This window comes from Chelmon rostratus, chromosome 5 (assembly GCF_017976325.1).
Source record: "Chelmon rostratus isolate fCheRos1 chromosome 5, fCheRos1.pri, whole genome shotgun sequence".
Taxonomy (NCBI): Eukaryota; Metazoa; Chordata; class Actinopteri; order Chaetodontiformes; family Chaetodontidae; genus Chelmon; species Chelmon rostratus.
The window spans coordinates 17,789,054-17,807,655 of NC_055662.1; the positions used below are offsets into that span (position 1 = coordinate 17,789,054).

The following is an 18,602-nucleotide window of genomic DNA, read 5'->3' on the forward strand; positions in this document are numbered from 1 at the left end:
AACGACTTGTAATATTTTGATGTCATTATGAGTCATTATGTGTTTTATTTCATTATTATTGTCAGAGAGTACTATTATTTAGACATTTTCTGTGCTATGTACTCTGCTACAAAAAGTTTATTTTAAAAAATGGTGGGTCTATGGTATTCAACATTGAGTTAATTTAAGTTATACTTTTAATTTTTGTTGGTGTCAGTTATATCTGGTAGCATGTTCCATTTTCTTTGCTTCTGTCGCCCTCTTGTGGTTGATGTTTCCCATCACGTCAGGATTAGTCTGCTCTGAGAAACTGCCGCCGGGCGGAGAGAAACAAAATGTCTGCATATTTGTTGTTATAAAAAGGTTGTAATGATATAGCTTCTATCCATCGGTAACTATAATCGTAGTTATAATCTTCTTTCTTTCCTGCAGACCTTGTGTCAGCCTGCTGTGAACGCAAGCGGAACCATTAACCGTCGCTTCAGGAAGTCCACGGAGTCTTTACAGTGTAGCGCGCTGTCAAAACATAAAGCAGCAGCAGTGCAGTGGAGAACAATTTTTGCTGAAAACTTTGAATATCTGTATCCCTACGAGGAACGATCAGGTAATTTGTTTACAGTCTTGTAAATCAAAGAAATTCGGTTTGTTTTGTTGTCGTGGCGTGTTGAGCAGGGATTAGGAGGGGGCAACGGCTAAATATGCTAAATGTTGGCCATGCTCATTCACTGATTACACACTTTCACTAAGTGCTATCATTGTGGGCAGCGACCTCATGTAGTTCCCTCAAGTGTTCTGTGTTGTTTAGCCCTGAAAGGAATTGGTCCAGTATAAAGCAACCAAAAGCCAGTTCATCAGTCTTATTTGCTGAATATTTGCTGCATGTTTTGAACTGATAAATCGTTATAAAGTAAATCTGACTAAATGTCAGGAGAAGCTGTGTGATATGTATTGAACAAATGTGACTGTTTTTGTCCAAAGCTTTCTTCAGAAATGCCATTATTACTGGATGTCTTATTCTTCTACTTGTTTCCTGATTCATCGGATCAGATCCACCTTGCCTCCTTGTTGATAAGCATTATTTCTGGTGATGGAGGAGGAAGATGATTGTCCAGAGTTGGTGCCCATTGACACCCCGTCCGGTCCTCCTGCAGAGCAGATACCTGTCACCATCATCACAGGCTACCTTGGTGAGAGATCTGTATTACTCACAGCTTTAATTCTCTTATTAAGGAGATTATAGTCTCAGACGTTTGTCAGTCCATCCTCACCACAACCAGTACATTGTTCTATAGAGTATATTGTTCACTCTTATAATGATTAGGTTGTTTTACATCATCAGAGTGAGATGGCAATTATTCATCCTGCACCTAAGAGTCAAGTTGCTTCATACATATTATTTTTATGTTTTTGTTTCTTTACAGGTGCTGGAAAGACCACACTCCTGAACTATATCTTAACAGAACAACACAACAAGCGGATTGCTGTCATACTCAATGAGTTTGGAGAAGGTAAACAAAGGAATGACCGTCATAAAACTAGTCATAGTTTGAACTGATTTAGCTCAGGCCAAAAAGATGTTCCAGACTGCATACACTGTAATCTTAAGGCAAGGCAGGTGGGGGTTGTGTTTTTTCCTCAGCTTTCCACAAGAGAGCAGCATCGTGACAACTTTGCCTGGAACTGAAAAAAAAATCCAGAGTTCTTAATATTGCCTGACAGTATCATTACTTTATTTTCATATTGAATTATCCTGTTTTGGCCAGTTTTCTCTTCTGTTTAAATTTGCTGAAGTGGTCTAAAAATCTGTTATATTTGGCTTTTTGAAATTTGTATTTATCTTGGTAAAAATACACACAGCCTTTGGTAGAAATTGCTCACTTGTTATCATCTAATCTTATTCTGACTGATCTTCCTTCCTCATCCTCCACTTGCAGGCAGCGCCCTGGAGAAGTCCCTCGCAGTGAGCCACGCAGGAGAGCTGTATGAGGAGTGGCTGGAACTGAGAAATGGCTGCCTTTGCTGCTCTGTCAAGTGCGTGGAATAACAGTATTAACTAAAACAAAAATCAAAGGTTTTAACTGGTTGCTTTGGGTCCTATAGTTTAAATTTTTCAGCTAATGTTACACCTTTTAGATACATGTATGAATTACTGTGGTAATGATGATACAAGTACACAGTAATAACACTGTATGTTTATTTTACTGAGATATAAGTACATCTACAAGACAAAACTAAGCTGTTACTTCATTTTTCAGGGACAATGGTCTTAAAGCCATCGAGAACCTGATGGAGAAGAAAGGAAAGTTTGACTACATCCTGTTAGAAACCACAGGACTTGCTGATCCAGGTATCACAAACTAAATTGGTGACACTAATCTTGGGTGTCTACCTTGAGACTGTGCTGATTGTATAGATCTTCTGTGCCGGCGGGTTGAAGATGTGAGTGAAGCATCCACGTTTTACAATTTGTAGCTTCTTTGCAGCAGCATCCATATTTGAAGCATTGCAGTCCAGCACAAGCTCATTGGTTCTGCTGATGTTGAGCTTCAGGTGATTGTCTTTGCACCATGTTTATAGTGATAACTTCAGTTTCACGACAAAAGACTCTTGATACCTTTAACTAAATTCCTTCAAAATCTTCACTATGTATATGAGTGTGGACAGACATGGATGTAAAACTGCAACTTGACTGGTTGGTGGAGGAATACAGCTATGAGGTGGTTATTCTAATCAATAAATGTATCCAGGACTCACTGGATAGCATTGTTAATACTGAATGGTGAAATGAAGTATGTTGAATTTAATTAGTATTCATAGTTTATATCTATAGATATTTATGAACAAGCAGCAGCTGTATGCCATGTTAGAGTTTACTTGTTGAATGTCCTCTATTATTTTATTACCAATCTGGACTCTACTATTTATAAGTAAAGGATTTTTTGTAAACTTCTGCCTTGTGCCCTGTTCTGCCTTTTTATGTTGTTAAGCATTCGTGGCACAATATTTAGGAGTGACCTATGGATCAAGCAATGCCATAAAGCCCCTTTTTTTAATGTGTGTAAATAATGTTAAACCCCTGCAGATTTCTTTGTAAAGTCCAAATCAGAAGTTAAACATTTTGTAACTCTGAGGACCAGACTTGTTTTGCTGTGACAGGAGCATCCAAGGAACCCATTTCCATCAGGGCAGCAAAAAAAAAACAACCTATCTGTCCGTTCATCACCTAGTTTCGAATCAGGAAATCAATATTAGGCCGTTACAGGGCGAGCGCGGAGACAACTGGGGTGTGTCGCTAAGTGACAGGTGTCAGGAGGTAGCAGCATGGGCAGACACACACCACTTGTCCTCACAGACCGAACCAACAGAGCACGCTCAGACTGGGGCTGTCCTCACTTCCTCTGCCACGTCATTGGCTGAGACAAGCTTTTTATCGACTAGGACAGGCCTGTCATTGGCCCTGGCAGTGCTGTCAATCATAGAGGCTCCCGGGGGATTCTCCTCTTCCATTCAGAGAAGAGGTTGGATGAGTTATGTGAAACGTGCCACTCAAAAACAGTGTTTTCATTACGCACCCATCAAATATTTACAATGCTTTCTTATTCTCGCCTGGCAGTTTGACAAAAGTGCATTATGTGAACAAGCTGTGGCTGGCATGGCAACATAGGGTCTTGTAATAACCACGGCCACAGGAAAATAGAAACAAACCAAATGTACCAGCAGGAGATAAACAATTGAAAGCTTCTGATATTGGTTTTATCTGCTTCACAGAGTTCAGCCAGAAACATAAAATGCATGCAGGGTTTCATAAAATAGGACAATACTGACTTAAAACACAAAATCTTTCAATGTCAGTGAATAAATTTAACTCATTTAATGCTGAAATGATTAATTATCAACATATAATTAACCTACAACAATTTTGATGAACTAGTTATCCGGTGTCTCTTATGAAATAGAAATGCCAGAGATTTAATAGTTTCTACTTCTTAAATATGATAATTTGTTGCTTTTCTCTGTTTTATATTATTACAGATTGAAAATCTGTGGTTGTGCATTGTTGGCCAAACAAAACAAGTAATTTTAAGCTGTTACTTTGCACTTGAAATTGTGATGGACATGTCTCACTATTTTATGACATTTTGTAGACTAAATGATCAATTGAAAAAATAAATCAATAATGAAAATGATCGTTTTTCATTTAAATGCTATTTTAAATGTATTAGTAATATGATATAGTTAGGTATTGCACTTGAATTAAATAAGAAAAACACTCAGTAAATTGCAGTTTGGCTCCTTTAACAGATTTTCATCAGCAGTGCTGTAAATTGAATCATTTCCAGGTGACTTACAGTGTGTAACAGATTAGCCACAGTCATTCCATCCATGCTGCACATTTATGTTTTTTTTTCTCTCTTATTTTGAAGGACTTCTGAACAAAAAAGGAAGAATATGGCCTCTATTCCTTTCCTGACATTTCGAAAACATTTGGGTTTGTATGTTTGTGTGCATTTCAACCATTCACAGTCTAACATGGCAGTTTCGTATCCTGTAGGAGCCGTGGCTTCCATGTTCTGGGTCGATGCAGAGCTCGGCAGCGACATCTATTTGGATGGTAAGATGTTTGTAACGACGCAGCCTGTCTTTGTTCATCATGCAGTGTGATCTCAGTGATCTCTCAGTTATCACTGGTCTGGCTGGTTTAACTAGACAGGAGCAATTCTTTGTGATGCCACCATTTAAAAACATTATACTGATAAATGGAAGTTTTACTGTGTAATTTAAGATTATATTTTTCAGCTTTAAAAGACTTCTTTAACACTCATAGGTCTAATATTCTGAGTCACCACCACACCACTGGCCAATTCTTTTCCTAAGCCTGCAGGGATGGTGCTTTTCACTCAATTTCTGCAAATAAACATCAGTTAGTGATGAAAGTACTACAATGAAAGATTTCTAAATTTGACCCTGTAAGAACTCCAACTTCAGTCCAGTTTTAAAGAGACTTTTTTCTAACTTACCAAAATATTGGCTGTCTTATTTGTAGAGGTGACATGTTTTCTTGTTTATATATCTGTTTTACTGCTGTGTGTGTGTGTGTGTGTCTCACACTAAATACTCAGCTGTCCGCTGTGTGGTGACAGGCTAGCAGACCAAAAGTGTGCTTCAGATAACTCGGAGAAAGTGGTAGAGACAAACGGACAAAACTAAACACCAAAAGGCAGCGGCAGTTCAGAGCAGAGCAGAGCACGCACTGCATCTGATTCACTGATCACAGTTACTCTGTTCATCCTACAGGCATCGTCACTGTCACTGACGCCAAGTATGGACTGCAGGTATGTGCCAAGCAGATATTCAGGCTCCTTAATTTTAGAACATGTCATGATCTAGCTTCTTAAATGCAGCGGTGGTTGGAGTATTCAGATCATGTACTGATACCACAGTACAGGATCTGAAAAAAAAAGTACGGATACCACACAGTAAAAAATACTCTTTTGCAAGTAAAACACCTACATTGAAAATACTTCAGTAAAAGTATTTGAATATAATCAAAAAAGTACTCTAAGTATTAAAAGTAAAAATGATCATTCTAATGTATATTAGAATGTTAGTTTTTACTCGTACATTAATGTGAAAGGATTTCACTGCTGTAGTTGGTTGAGGTGGAGCTCATTTTGTATAGGACTGCAACTAATTATTATTTTCATCATGGATTATTATGCCGATTATTTTCTCCATTAATCAATTGATTGTTTGTGAAACAGTGGGAATAAAATTGCTGAAAATGTCACAATAACCCAGAGCCCACCATTGTGTGTTTTGTCTTGTTCAATCATCAGTCAAAATTATTTTTAAAAAAAGTGTCAAGAGAATAAAATACTCAACTGTACCTGAACTTTCTATTGAAGTACACTACTCTCAGTCTCTCTGTAAATTCAGCGTCTCTGGGTTCTGAACTTTTGCTTGGACAAAACAAGTCGCACAATTTCTCTCGAGACTCTTTGATTAATCCAAAAGCACAATCAAAAAACGATTCACTATTGAAAGTAATCACTAGTTGCAGCCCAAGTGTTCTTGTTGCCAAACTTCAAAGCGTCAGCAGCATTTGCTTCTGAGCAATAACTAAATAACTTGTGTTTCTTTTCTTACTTTAAATCCAAAAAAAGCTGTGAGATTGTTCATAAAACCCCCAGTGCATAGAAGCACACACACATCCTGCCCTCCCTGTGGTATTTAAAAGGAACAGGACAAGTGACACCTAGATAATGGGCTCTAATTTGAAGGTGTCACGCTCGGCGAGGTGACACATTTCGTGGCCTAGGTGCTGCTCCGTCTTCTCGCTGGAGAGAGGTGAGATGAAGGAAATGATGACAGAGAGGAGGAGGGGATAACTGAGAGTGAAGGAGTAATTGATATCAGAGATGTGACCATTGTAATAGGACTGTCACATCCACTCACCTGCCCTGCCCCTCATCCGTCCCATAACATATCCATCTGTCTGAGGGGTTCCAAGTTAACTTGAGCCCCGGGCCCTCACACCCTCTGAGAGGGAGGCCTGTGTCTCCTGGTACAGAGGTCATTGGAAAAAAGCACCAAGTGGCCATTCTATTAAGTTTTTTATAATACATTTCTGTCATTCATTCCTTCAGGGATGAAGCGCTGGTGATGCACGCAGTGACAGATTAATGTCAGATTGACAGTCAGGGGTCAGGATCCAGATTAACACCTCCTGCTCCGTCTGTTATTACATATTAAAGTGTTTTGGAAAAGGCTGCGTCCCCGGTGCAGACGCAAGACGCAAACAGAAAATGAAGAGTGATCTCCTGTGGTTTTGTGTGTTAAGAAAGTCGCTTAGCTCACCAAGAATACAGACATTCACGGATATTTTTATTGTTTTCAAGTGTGTGCTTAAAGGTGGTAAATCTGTAGGGTCACCTTGAGCAATCTCTGCACTTTTTAATCGTTTTCTCTTTCATTTCCTGATTTCATGTGTACATTTTGTCTGCTATCTCTGCTTTCTGTAGCAACTAACAGAGGAAAAAGCTGATGGACTCATCAATGAAGCAGCCAGGTAAATTTGGTGTAGGTGTTTTTGGCAGGAAATATGCCTGTTCGCCTTCTTACAAAGAGAAACTTTGCACTTTTTGTTTATGGATTAAGCAAACACGATTCCTTACATTTCAGTCTTCAATCTGGTGAGGTTTAGGTCCAAAAAACACACATTTAGGCTTAGGAAAAGATCCTGTTTCTGCTTAAAACACCTGATTTTGTCAGCATAAACATGGCTCAAACAGCGGTCTGTTGCGTGGCAGCCGTCCGGCTCGTACACATGCAACGCTAATCTGAGCTACATCACTTTAACGCCTGTTGTAGAAACCTCGATGCATTAGAAACACACAGATTTAACGCAGCCATGAGTTACAGAATCGTACAATGCACAACATTTCATTCTGGCGACTGGGCTGCAGGGCTACCTGCTTCCCCCTGTTTCCAGCCTTCGTGCTAAGCTAAGCTAACCGGCTGCTGCTAGCTTTACATTCACCATACAGACATGAGAGCATGTTCCCCCAAAATGCCAAACTGCTCCGTTAAGACTAAACAACCCACTCTGTATCCACCACACTAGGCCTCATAGCATGCTGCAGGCCGCACTCTTGCCACCCGCCTGGCTGTCTCCCTGGGCGTCTCTCTGTTTGTCTCTTCCAGCAGCTGCGTGGCTGTTGTTGTTGAACAAATACACCGATGAAGAAAGACCACTTGCATGACCTTCTGCATTCTTGGTCTTTGTTTGTGTTTTCACCTCCAAGCTAAACAGCGCTCGGCTCCCATTTGAGTTTGGCTCGTATTGCCGCTGCCACCCATGAAAACTCACACACACGCGCACAGTTGGTCAATCAGAAGTTTTCCGATAAAAATCGTGGACACGCTGGCTGAGTGTTTTTACATGTGATCTGAATTTTGTGTGACTCTTTCCTGTCTCTGTTGCTGGTTTTTTGTTCAAATTATGTCACTGTCAGATATGCACAATGTTGTATTTAATGTCTTTTTAGGCAGATTGCTGTCGCTGACCTGATCATAATCAACAAGACAGACCTGGTGAATGAGGAGGAACTGACTCAGATCCGAGACGCAATCAGGTCAGCTTCAAATACTTTTACTGCTTATTATCAAGTAGTATTCGGCTTTTTTAGTCTATATTCGTATTATTAGACACCTTATGTAACATGTGTATGAACCCTTTCTCTCTCATTTCAGGTCTATAAATGGTCTCGTGAAGATTCTAGAAACTCAGAAGTCAAGGTAAGTTGCCTTTTGTACATGTAGCTGCTTTGTTTAGTGTAACAGATGAATACCACGTGCTGCTCCGGCTCAGATCTTTGTATCAAAGATGAAGCCGTCCAGGCGTGACATTGTTCAAGACAAAACTCACACACACACACACGTATACATACACAAACTGCTGCACCCTGAGTAAATACCAAACCTTCAGTGGTGTCCAGTTACCCACAAGTCTTTGCTCTTTGACCCTGGGTCTTCAAGCAGACATGGTTGCATTTGCGTGAATGTGTGTGCGCGCAAATGTGTGTGTATGTATATACTCCCTCTGTGTTAGCATGTTATTGGACCCAGGTAGCATCTGGCTAACACAAGCAGTGTGTTTCAAAGGTTTGGGTGTGTTTTGGGTCTGCTTTGCCCCCCCCCCCCCCCCCCCCACAGAGTTCAGACCAGGGTGAGCAGATGAAAGACTCGAGGGGTTAATCGGAAAAACAGCCCCGCAACATTTTGCTCGAGCCAGTTCCCTCAGTTGCCCTGAATGATGCCCTAAAAAGCAAACTTGTGCCAAAAGCTGAAATGTGTTGCTTGATTTGTTACCCACAGTGGTGTAGCTGGATTTGAAATTAAACTGGACAAAAGTGAAATAATGAGTGATCGTCTTCCACAGGGTGGATCTCTCTGAAGTGCTGGATCTGCATTCCTTTGACAGTAAAGATGGAGCAAAGTGAGTTGGTTTGTCCCATTTAAGTTTCACGTACGCAAAATGCTTTCATTCAGAAAATTACTGAATGTAAATATCAAGAAATTTACTTTAAAGAAACAAATACTGTATTTTAAGCCTAAAACCAGTTTGATCTTTCAGTATTTTAATGTAATAATAATATTTCAGGTGATACATGAACATTTTTGAGGATCCGTGAAACTTAGTTATTAAAAATTTTGTCCAAAAAAACCCCAAAACGCTGCACAGATACACTGCCGTTCATTTTGAATGATGGGTTATTTAATAAAGGTGGCAAATACAACATGATTATCATTATGTTATCGACAGGAAACAGACCTTTTAGAATAGAACCAAAACTAGATGTTTTGTTGTTGCTAAATTTGTGGCAACAGAATGTGGGAAAAATGTACCGCGCAGACTTTTCACAGCTGAAAAATAAACTTGTCAGTCCTCTCTGGTGGACGTATCTTCTACGCTGACATTTCTTGCTACTTATCAGTTGACGTACCGTATATGCTGATAGCAACGTGTCTGCTGGTAATGTTGGCCGTCCCAGTGTCTAGTACCTACATTTACAGTGAAAGATCAAGAACTTATTTTGACTGCAATCAGGGCTTTTGTGTCTCTGAACTGTGCATCCAGCGGTCTTTGATACTGTTGCTCACCATGTTCCTCTCTAATTAACGGACTCTTTTATTGAGCGTCCCCCTGTTGCACCGCAGGGTGGTCATCATATTGTATCCCCTGCAGAATGTCATTCTCATGAATAGAGTCAGTGTTCATCCTTTCATGTGAATGAAACGGGCCGCGGCGTTAAAGCTCTCTTACATGCCCTCAGTCAGTGTCTCTGAGACCAGCTGCAGAGGATTAGAGCTGTGTGTGTCCACTGGCTCCCGAGGAGTCCCCCTTGTCCCAACAGATAGCTCCTTTCCCCCTGCCTTTGAGAGTCTGGGCCCCTCCTCCCTCGATCCCACGCTGGCTGTTTGAAGCGGCCCCCCGCCGCTCCGCCTGTGTGGTACTAACAGCACGCGGGGCTCAAGCTGCTGGACACAACATTTAGCCTCCTTGTGAGGTCAGGGAGAAGGGGGAGGAAGAGGAGGTCTGATGGGGAGAACAAGGGCTGTAGTTTGTTTGGGGGTGCTGGTGGGTGTTTTGTAGGATTTAATTGCCATTTCTAAAGTTTTCACAAGTCCATTCAAAGTTGTGTCATTAAGCACTGATACAGCTTGTTGTACTGTGAGACAGAACACCAAAGGAAAAGCTGTATAGTCCTGTCTCCTCAGGCACAAAACAGAAAGAACGTAAAAAGTCTTCAGTATATTTGTTGCTTCAGATGGTTAGAATCCCTTCATCCTCATAGACAGCAATCTAAATGATTTACAGTAAAAAATATGCCACAAAATCAAATGCAGTTATAGAATCACAAATTAAATGTGCAACATAATCGTGTCAGAGATTTTATCCTTGAAACACCTTAAATGCAGCTTCAAGCTTTTTGGCTCGTGAGCCGTAAAAATACATTATCTATTTGTGAAACTTCTTAACTGCTTTGCATACAACCTGCACGTCTTCCAGCTCAATCAAAAAAAAGGTTTTCTGCCGTTGTTTTGTGGTGTAGAGTCCCGAGGAAGTAAAATTATACAGCGAGTCAACTCAAAAGTTGAATAACTAATCCAAAACGATAAGTTAGCGACATCAAGATTCTCAAATAGCCACAAATGTCAGTATCTTATAATGACATACGTCATGACACAGTGTGCAAAACTAGCCCTGTGTATCTGACAGATGCGTTTGTTGAACAATTTTTGAATAAAATATTTTCAAAATAAATGTTGATATGACTGAATTTGATGGTTTTCCTTTGAGCCCTTTTAAATGGAGATTAGTCTATTGTGTTGGATAAAACTGAAAAAACAAGTATGACGTTTAATCATTTCTCTCATCTGAAAGTCTAGCAGAGAAGCTCCAGCTTGTGAAATCTACACGACCGCATCTTGACAAGGTATTGTCTGTGAGCCCCTCTGCAACTTCAATCTTTTATTCATTAACCGTCAATACTTACCCTCTGTGCCTCTCGTTCGGTTTTCCTTCTTTTGTTTGCTAATTTATTTCAACACATCATTTCCTGCGGGATAAAGGCACGCATTCTTCTCAGGCTAACATTGTGCCTTGCATTCCCCCGGGCCGTGACACTGTAGTGAAAACTCCCTCCCCACTCTTGTTTTTGTGTTGAGATCAACTCGAGGCTTTTTGATGTTTTCTTGTTACGCTGCAAATAGACCCAGCCTCAGTCATACACGGCAGCATAAACATCCAGCAGACTTCGGTACCCCCGGCACACTGCTTTGGCTAGACTGACGAGAGTCTTGGCTAAGTGTTATGGCGTTGCAGTTGTTGGAACTGAACTCATAAAATGCAGCATACAGGCCATATTACAGCATTTAATTAGCAACTGAATGTCTGATATGAATGGGAAAGCTCTAGTGTACTGTTTTTATAAGAAAATATAATAGCGTATTCCCAATTAAGTCAAATTCTTGTCAATAAAGCTGCAAATTCTTAAAAAATATGTATTCCAGGATTAGTCTCATCCCATTTTTTCGATGTTTTCTTCAGGCTTTAGATCAAATGACTCCTCGCAGCAGTCAGGCCTCATCTTGTTGTCAGTTGTGCTTTATACCCATGAACTTTTATCACAGGATGAGGAGAGATGAGGGTTGTTTGTGTGAGTAAATAACAGCATTGTTGTCTGTTTTCTCCTGGTTCCCTTTCCCGCATGAAGCTCAACCGTCCCTCAGACCCTCCCCCTGCCCCCCCCCCCCCCCCCCCCCCCCCCCTCTTCTCCGTGTTGCTCTTTTCATGCAAATGAGAATGCTGTTTTTCTGTTGTTATACCAAATGACAAGGAAGTGTGTAACCTTAACACTTCAACACAAAACCCCCAAATATCTACAAAGTGCCCTCTTAATGCTGTAAGGAAGTATGGAGAGGAGGGAGTGTGTGTGTGAGGGAAGAAGAGCAAGGGGGGGGGGCGGCGTGGTGGGAGATAAAGAGGGGTGCCGTTACCGGGTTTCAGGTGCCGAGTGGAGTTGTGGTTTTCGACACGGTCATTGACAAAGTCATCAGCCGGGGCGTAAAAACACTTCTTTTGTTTAACGTTCATAATGACTTTTTCTGGTTTCAGTGAGCCGAAAATGTATGTTAGAATGTATTTTTAAATAAACGCCATCAGTCAACTTAAGTCCTAATAACAGCCTGAAAATATACATTTCAAAACAAATGCAGTGAGGGAATGTAACTAAGTACACTTCACCAACTGTTGTACTTAAATACCAGTACTTTGTTTCCATATTATGCTGCTATATACTTCTGTTCCGCCACAAATCAGTTAACTACCTATAAAAATTTCAATGGAGTCATTTTAAGTACTTTTACTTTTGAAAGTTAATGTACATTTTGCAGATAATTAGGACTGCAGCTAATGATTGCTTTCACTATTGATTAATCTGGCACTTATTCATTCATTTAGTCTATAAAATGTCAAGAAATTGTGGAAAAATGCCTATCACAATTTTCCAGCAGCCCAAAGTGACGTCTTCAAAAGCAGCAAATCTTTACAAGAAACTGGAACCAGCAAATGTTTTTGACTTTTTTGCTTGAAAAATGACAGGAAACAATGAATCAAAATGATCCAAATTGATTTTCTTTCAATCGACTCATCAATTAATCAACTAATCGTTGCAGCTCTAGTGGTAATACATTCTGTCTATGCAGGACTTTTACTTGTAATCAAGTATATTTCATTGTGATACTGCTACTTTTACTGAAGTAAAAAAACTGAGAACTTCTTTCACTGCAGCATGAATACACTTCAGTGTGTTTTCTTCCTCTCTCCTGCAGAGTGTCATTTCTCCGTATTTCAGTGAGTTAAATATGTTGGAAAACACAAAACTTCAAAATGTCTCATTGTTGCATTTAATGTCATCCTCAGAGTATTTTAACTGCAACGTTTGAGGTGGCTGGAGATCTCTCTGAGGATGCCTTGAATGTCTTCATCCAGGTACACTCACTCTGCGTCATTCAGACCCTCCACGTTGTGTCCCTGTCGCCGTCACTAAGCAGCTCTAACACAATACAGCCCTTTGTAAAGTAAACACCCGTTTTCTCTCTTTCAGGATCTGCTTTGGGAAAAGATGTTCAAAAACAAAGAAGGGCAACCCATGACTGTCATTCGGTTAAAGGTACAGTATGTCACAATAGTCACCCCAGTGGCAGCGGTGATCAATAAATGCCACTTTATTATCTGTATTAATCAGTTCCAAACGCTTCATTCAGCATTGGTTAATGTGTCACTCGTGACTTGTGACGTGTGTTTTTGTGTGTTTTCAGGGCATAGTATCATTTGCAGGTAAAGCCCACCAAGTGATGCTGCAGGGGGTCCACGAGCTGTATGACCTGAATGAGACTCCACAGCTTTGGGAGGAGAACCCGCGGATCAACCGACTGGTCTTTATAGGTGAAGACACACACATCTTTCACATATGACTCGCATACATTTCCATGAGTTCATCATGGTTTTGGGTGAAGAAAGCATGGAATTTGGTACAAATTATTTGGAGAAAGTGACACACTGTTCGTTTGAGTCTTTACTTACTAAACAGCAGCTCAGCTGAACCTGCAAAAGTGACATTTAACAACACACAAGCAGATAATGAAAGTAAAGTTTCCAATGAGAAATGAGTAACAACTATTATAGTATATATATATATATATATACGTATATATGTATATATATATATATGTATATGTATATATATGTATATATATATATGTATATGTATATATATGTATATGGATATATATATGTATATATATGTATATATGTATATGTATATATATATATGTATATATATGTATATATATATGTATTGTTTGGAAATTACACACCCTTTAATATAAAGTGTTACCCATGGATGGCTCAGCAAGTCCTTACCTTGAGAAAAACTGTCCAGTGTAATACATAATACATAAGACATAACACACATATCTATGTCTGTGTTCATGCTTACGTCTGTCTCTACTGTGTTCTGCAGGTAGGAACCTGGACAGGGACATTCTGCAGGAACAGTTCATCTCTGCAGTGGTGCAAAGAGGAGAGAGAAATTAGCCACAAGCACTGGAAAACTGTTGATTTGCCCTAAATTCTGCAGCTTTGGCCATCCATAAATCTGGGACTGTGCTTCAGACGTTCACTCCGTTCCTACAAGAACCTGAGGTACGTCAGAGGATGGTTACAGCAGTGATCAGTGCGGTAGTTTACAGTTCTGATAATTCCTCACGACCTGCTTTAAAAGCTACAGTATGTCAGAGAGTGTTTATGTTGCTGTAGTGGCTGAATTAAATCCTGTGTGTCACCCTGGAAACTTCTCCTGAACTCAACCTCCAAAACGTGTGCGCGGACAAAGATGCTACAAAGGGCCAGAATTTCAATCAGAAATATTGTTGTTTTTTTTTTTTTTACTTTATAAAATCTGCAAATTTGAAGGTTGGGAACTCTAGTAGTGTTTGAAGTTGCAAATACTGTATTGGGTGTGGTGCTTTGTAAATGAAGTAGCCTTGCTTCTGTTTCTGGCTTTTAACACCCTGTTTTTTTAATTATTCAAAATAAAGTTTTTTTTCTGAACATCTATGACTGCTCTGGTGTACTTAAACAAAATAATGTTTTTAACCATTACTAAAAATGGCTAGCTCAAGCTGACAACGGCAGAATATTACCATAACAACAGGGACAAAGTGCCTTTGTCTTACAGTGGTAAGTTCACTATGAAACTCAACAAAGTGTGAAAAATGCTTCCAAGAGCATTAACAGCTTAGCGGTGACACAGTTGTTACTGGTTTTGTTTAATCTTACATTGAAAACTGTGTTTTTACTTGTTCCCGATGGAGACGAATGGTCTTATTTAAATGAGTCACATGTGCTTGTCTGTGATGAATTTTGCAAAAAAAAAAAAAAAAAAAATCCTTTTGAAAAATGAAAGATACAGTTATCTCTCACCTCTGGCTGTGTTTTACTCAGGATTACATGTAAGACTCAATGTTTTGTTTGTTTGTTTGTTTGTTGCAGCGCTGTCGCGTGCTCTTACTCTGCAGCTTGTCATGCTTTACAAATTACAGCCATGCAACTTTGTGGTGTTTGCTACTTTGGCCTGTATTGGTACAATCATGTGAGAACCATCCCCCCCCCCCCCCCCCCCCCCCCCCCCCCCCCCCCCCCCCCCCCCCACATACACACACACACAGTCACTCCAGTTATTTCGTCACGCAGTCAGGTGACGAAATAGGTGGAGTTTTCCCAACTTGTTCATTTGCAATGGAGATAGTTTAGCCGCACGGTTTTATCACACATCCGCTGCTGGACCGGTTTGCTTTGAGGATGGCTCTGCTCATTCATCCCGGTCGTAAAGCCGAGCTGAGCCGCGCAGCCCAGGGCGCACCGCGCAGCTGAGCCGTTTCCTACTCGATTCTGATGCTGATGGCCTCGTTAAGGCGACTATTACCTCTTTTCTCTGCTGGCTGCGGGAAGCCCAACCACGGCCATTTTCATGGTCACACCACCCGCGGGCATCCCGAGGTGGCAAACTAAACGAACCCGTGGGGGTCTGACGAAGGAAACACTTTGTTTCTTATCACTGGCTGGGCGTGGTATTAAAATTCCCAAGGACACCCCCCTCCTACTGTGCTGCTGTACGATTTGTAATATCAGATGACTCAACAGTTAAGATTTAACTTAAAGCTCGTATTTTGGCAGCCTGTGTCAGACACAGACTACACACACGGACATTCATACTTGTACATATGGTGCAGACCAGCCATTGTGACCGTTCACTGTGTATGCTGCAGAAGTGCAAAAAGTGACGAGACAAAATAACGTTATAGTGATTTTGGCAATGTGTAGAGCCCGTACTCATGAATTTATACGTGAATGTAATAATACAAAGATATGTAAGCTTTGAAGCAGTTACCTTTCAGTTTTTTATTATTGTATCGGAGCTTTATTTGATTTTGCGCTGCCACTCACGCCAAATGGTATAATTTAAATTAAATATATAAAATCGTCCCGTATTTGCTAAAATACATCAATTTATAAACCTATGACCTATAAATTGGCCTTTCTTTGCATCAATCGGCCATGCGCACCGGAGGACTCAATAAGGCCCCCCCACCTGTACGCTTGCCTTGTCTCGCTCCCCGCGGTGAGGGGCTACTCTGATAGGTCCGGAGGGTTAATGGGACTGGCCTTCAGGGCAGCAGCCTCCCAGAATATAAAGTCCCTGCTTTCATTCGTACAGCCAACAGCCGGTGTACGAGGTTTATGAAGAACCAGACGGTAGATGCGCTTTTACGCACGAATAGAGCCATTTTGGTTTTTACGCACGACGAACCATTTATGTCTCTTTTGCTCAGTTGAGTTTTTACGCGTTTTTTCAACAATCTGCGTGTGACTATGACCCTCTCCAGTGACTTTGAAACTTCTCAACACGCTGCTTTGCCTCGAGATGAGGATGAGATTGACATAGTGGGCGAGGATGAGCCTGACCACGGGCGTTTGTATCGAAATGAGTGCTCCACGGACCCCGGTTCCTCGGCAGAATCTGGCGCTGAATGTGACTCTTCCGAGCCAGAATCCTCGGGGGAAAGCGAGAACAGCTTCTGCGCAGACGCACCGCCGTCCAGGAAAGCCCAGAGCAGCTCGGTAAAGCCCCCCTACTCCTACATTGCCCTCATCACCATGGCCATCCTGCAGAGCCCGCTGAAGAAGCTGACGCTGAGCGGCATCTGTGATTTCATCAGCAACAAGTTTCCCTACTACAGAGACAAGTTCCCCGCTTGGCAGAACTCCATCAGGCACAATCTTTCCCTCAACGACTGTTTCATCAAGATCCCGAGGGAGCCTGGAAACCCGGGCAAAGGTAACTACTGGTCTCTGGACCCTGCCTCAGAGGACATGTTCGACAATGGCAGCTTTCTACGGCGAAGGAAGCGCTTCAAGAGAAACCACCCCGAGCTTGGCAAAGACGGACTCATGTTTTATTCCAACTTGAGCTGCTACCGGCCGTACGGTCAACCATATTGCGTACAGGGCCAGGTAAGCCCCCCGCCTGCTGCTCCTATCCGCTACGTTCCCCTGCAAGATGGCATCATGATGCCCCCCTCTTCCTACCAACTTCTACCACAAACTCTGAACAGCCACGGGAAGTGTACTGGGCCAAAAGACTTCAGAACTCAGCTCTGCGCAGCAGAACCCGCTGATCCAAAGCCCGGCCCGCAGGCGAAGTGCTCCTTCAGCATTGACAGCATCATGAGCAAACCCTCTCCCATCACTTCACACAACCCAAATCCACAGCAGAGCCGCCACGGCGCTCTCGGGTACACTCATCTCATGTCAGGCCCCGCTGCATGTTTGGTTCCGGCGCTCCTGCAGGCTCCCAGGACCCCGTTCTGCCCTCCTGCCATGCTGAGCACCGCTCCTCTAATGAACGAACACCTCAGACTCTCCTACCCTCACTGCTGAAGCCTTTGGTCAGAAGAACTTTACAGTGTCCGTATGTTCGATATGTGAAGACACGTTGGTGTAGCTCATTTCTTAAAGAAATGCTTTAATTGCATGATATTTATGTGCGTTGACATTCAAAGTTATGTCTTAAAAATAAATCAATGTAAATAAGATAAGTGGTAATATATTTGTGAAACTTGCGGGAGTGGAGACCCTAGTTGTTTTTGTTTTTATTAACGTTTCAAAATAAATGTCTAAAAGATATCGGCGATATTTGCTGTTTACATCTCTTTATTTGTGTTCTTAAAGCAGTCATTTGCCTTTGTACACCTGATATTAATGCATGTTTTCGCTTATTATGCAGTCATAAATATGACTATTTTTGTTATCTTGAGGTGATGCATCAGGTGTCTGGCTGTGGAAAGTTAGAAAAGATAAAAAGCAGACAGTTTAAAAACTTTTATTCTCTCCCAAATTCACAATGAGCCTCTCTCGACTATTAAAGTCGAAGTTTTCAATGAATACAGGTCTCTTCCTCCTGGCAAACCAGCCTGTATTCACCTGCGCTGTCAATAAAACTTAAGTGTTGCAAGCATCAGATATATAAGGAAACTCATGCATTTATTATTATTATTATTATTATTTTACCTTAACAGATCGATTTCGAGGGAGGCAAATAAATGAGGACCTAGGTTAAAAGTTAATTTACAACACATTTAGAAAACCCCCTGAAATATCCCTCCAGTTATGACTTATTACCAGCATCATAAGCGCTCTTTTTAATGTATGGCAGTTCAGTTCCTTCGCCCTGCCTCCACCAGGTGGCACTGTTCACCAAATATTGGCGCAGACGTGTCGCACACTTCATGTGAGGGCCTTCCCCACTCCGGTAACAGAGATTACAATGTGATTATTGCAGTGACACAGATTCGATTCCTTTTTTTTGCATTTAAAAGCTGCACCAAGCCATATATGCAGGGGAAAGAGAAAGCGACGTGTGAAACAAATGTGGTTCAAGTGAGAAGTAGAAACCTTGCTGCGAAGGAGTGAAGCTCTGCTGTCATCTCCTACT

At 41.3% G+C, this 18,602-nt stretch overlaps 2 protein-coding genes across 2 annotated transcripts; both read left to right on the forward strand.

Annotated features, from left to right (window-relative positions):
- The first annotated feature begins 461 nt into the window (after positions 1-461).
- cbwd (COBW domain containing) lies at positions 462-14,646 on the forward strand. The gene is made up of 16 exons (XM_041936259.1): positions 462-583; positions 1,027-1,166; positions 1,401-1,487; positions 1,914-2,010; positions 2,235-2,326; positions 4,532-4,591; positions 5,275-5,312; positions 7,002-7,048; positions 8,028-8,114; positions 8,233-8,277; positions 8,921-8,977; positions 10,928-10,979; positions 12,968-13,036; positions 13,152-13,217; positions 13,366-13,492; positions 14,070-14,646. The coding sequence occupies exons 2-16, from the start codon at positions 1,067-1,069 to the stop codon at positions 14,141-14,143; spliced, it is 1,098 nt and encodes a 365-aa protein (XP_041792193.1). The 5' UTR covers positions 462-583; positions 1,027-1,066; the 3' UTR covers positions 14,144-14,646.
- A 1,834-nt stretch (positions 14,647-16,480) lies between these two features.
- foxd5 (forkhead box D5) lies at positions 16,481-17,548 on the forward strand. The gene has a single exon (XM_041937893.1). The coding sequence runs from the start codon at positions 16,481-16,483 to the stop codon at positions 17,546-17,548; it is 1,068 nt and encodes a 355-aa protein (XP_041793827.1).
- Positions 17,549-18,602: the final 1,054 nt, after the last annotated feature.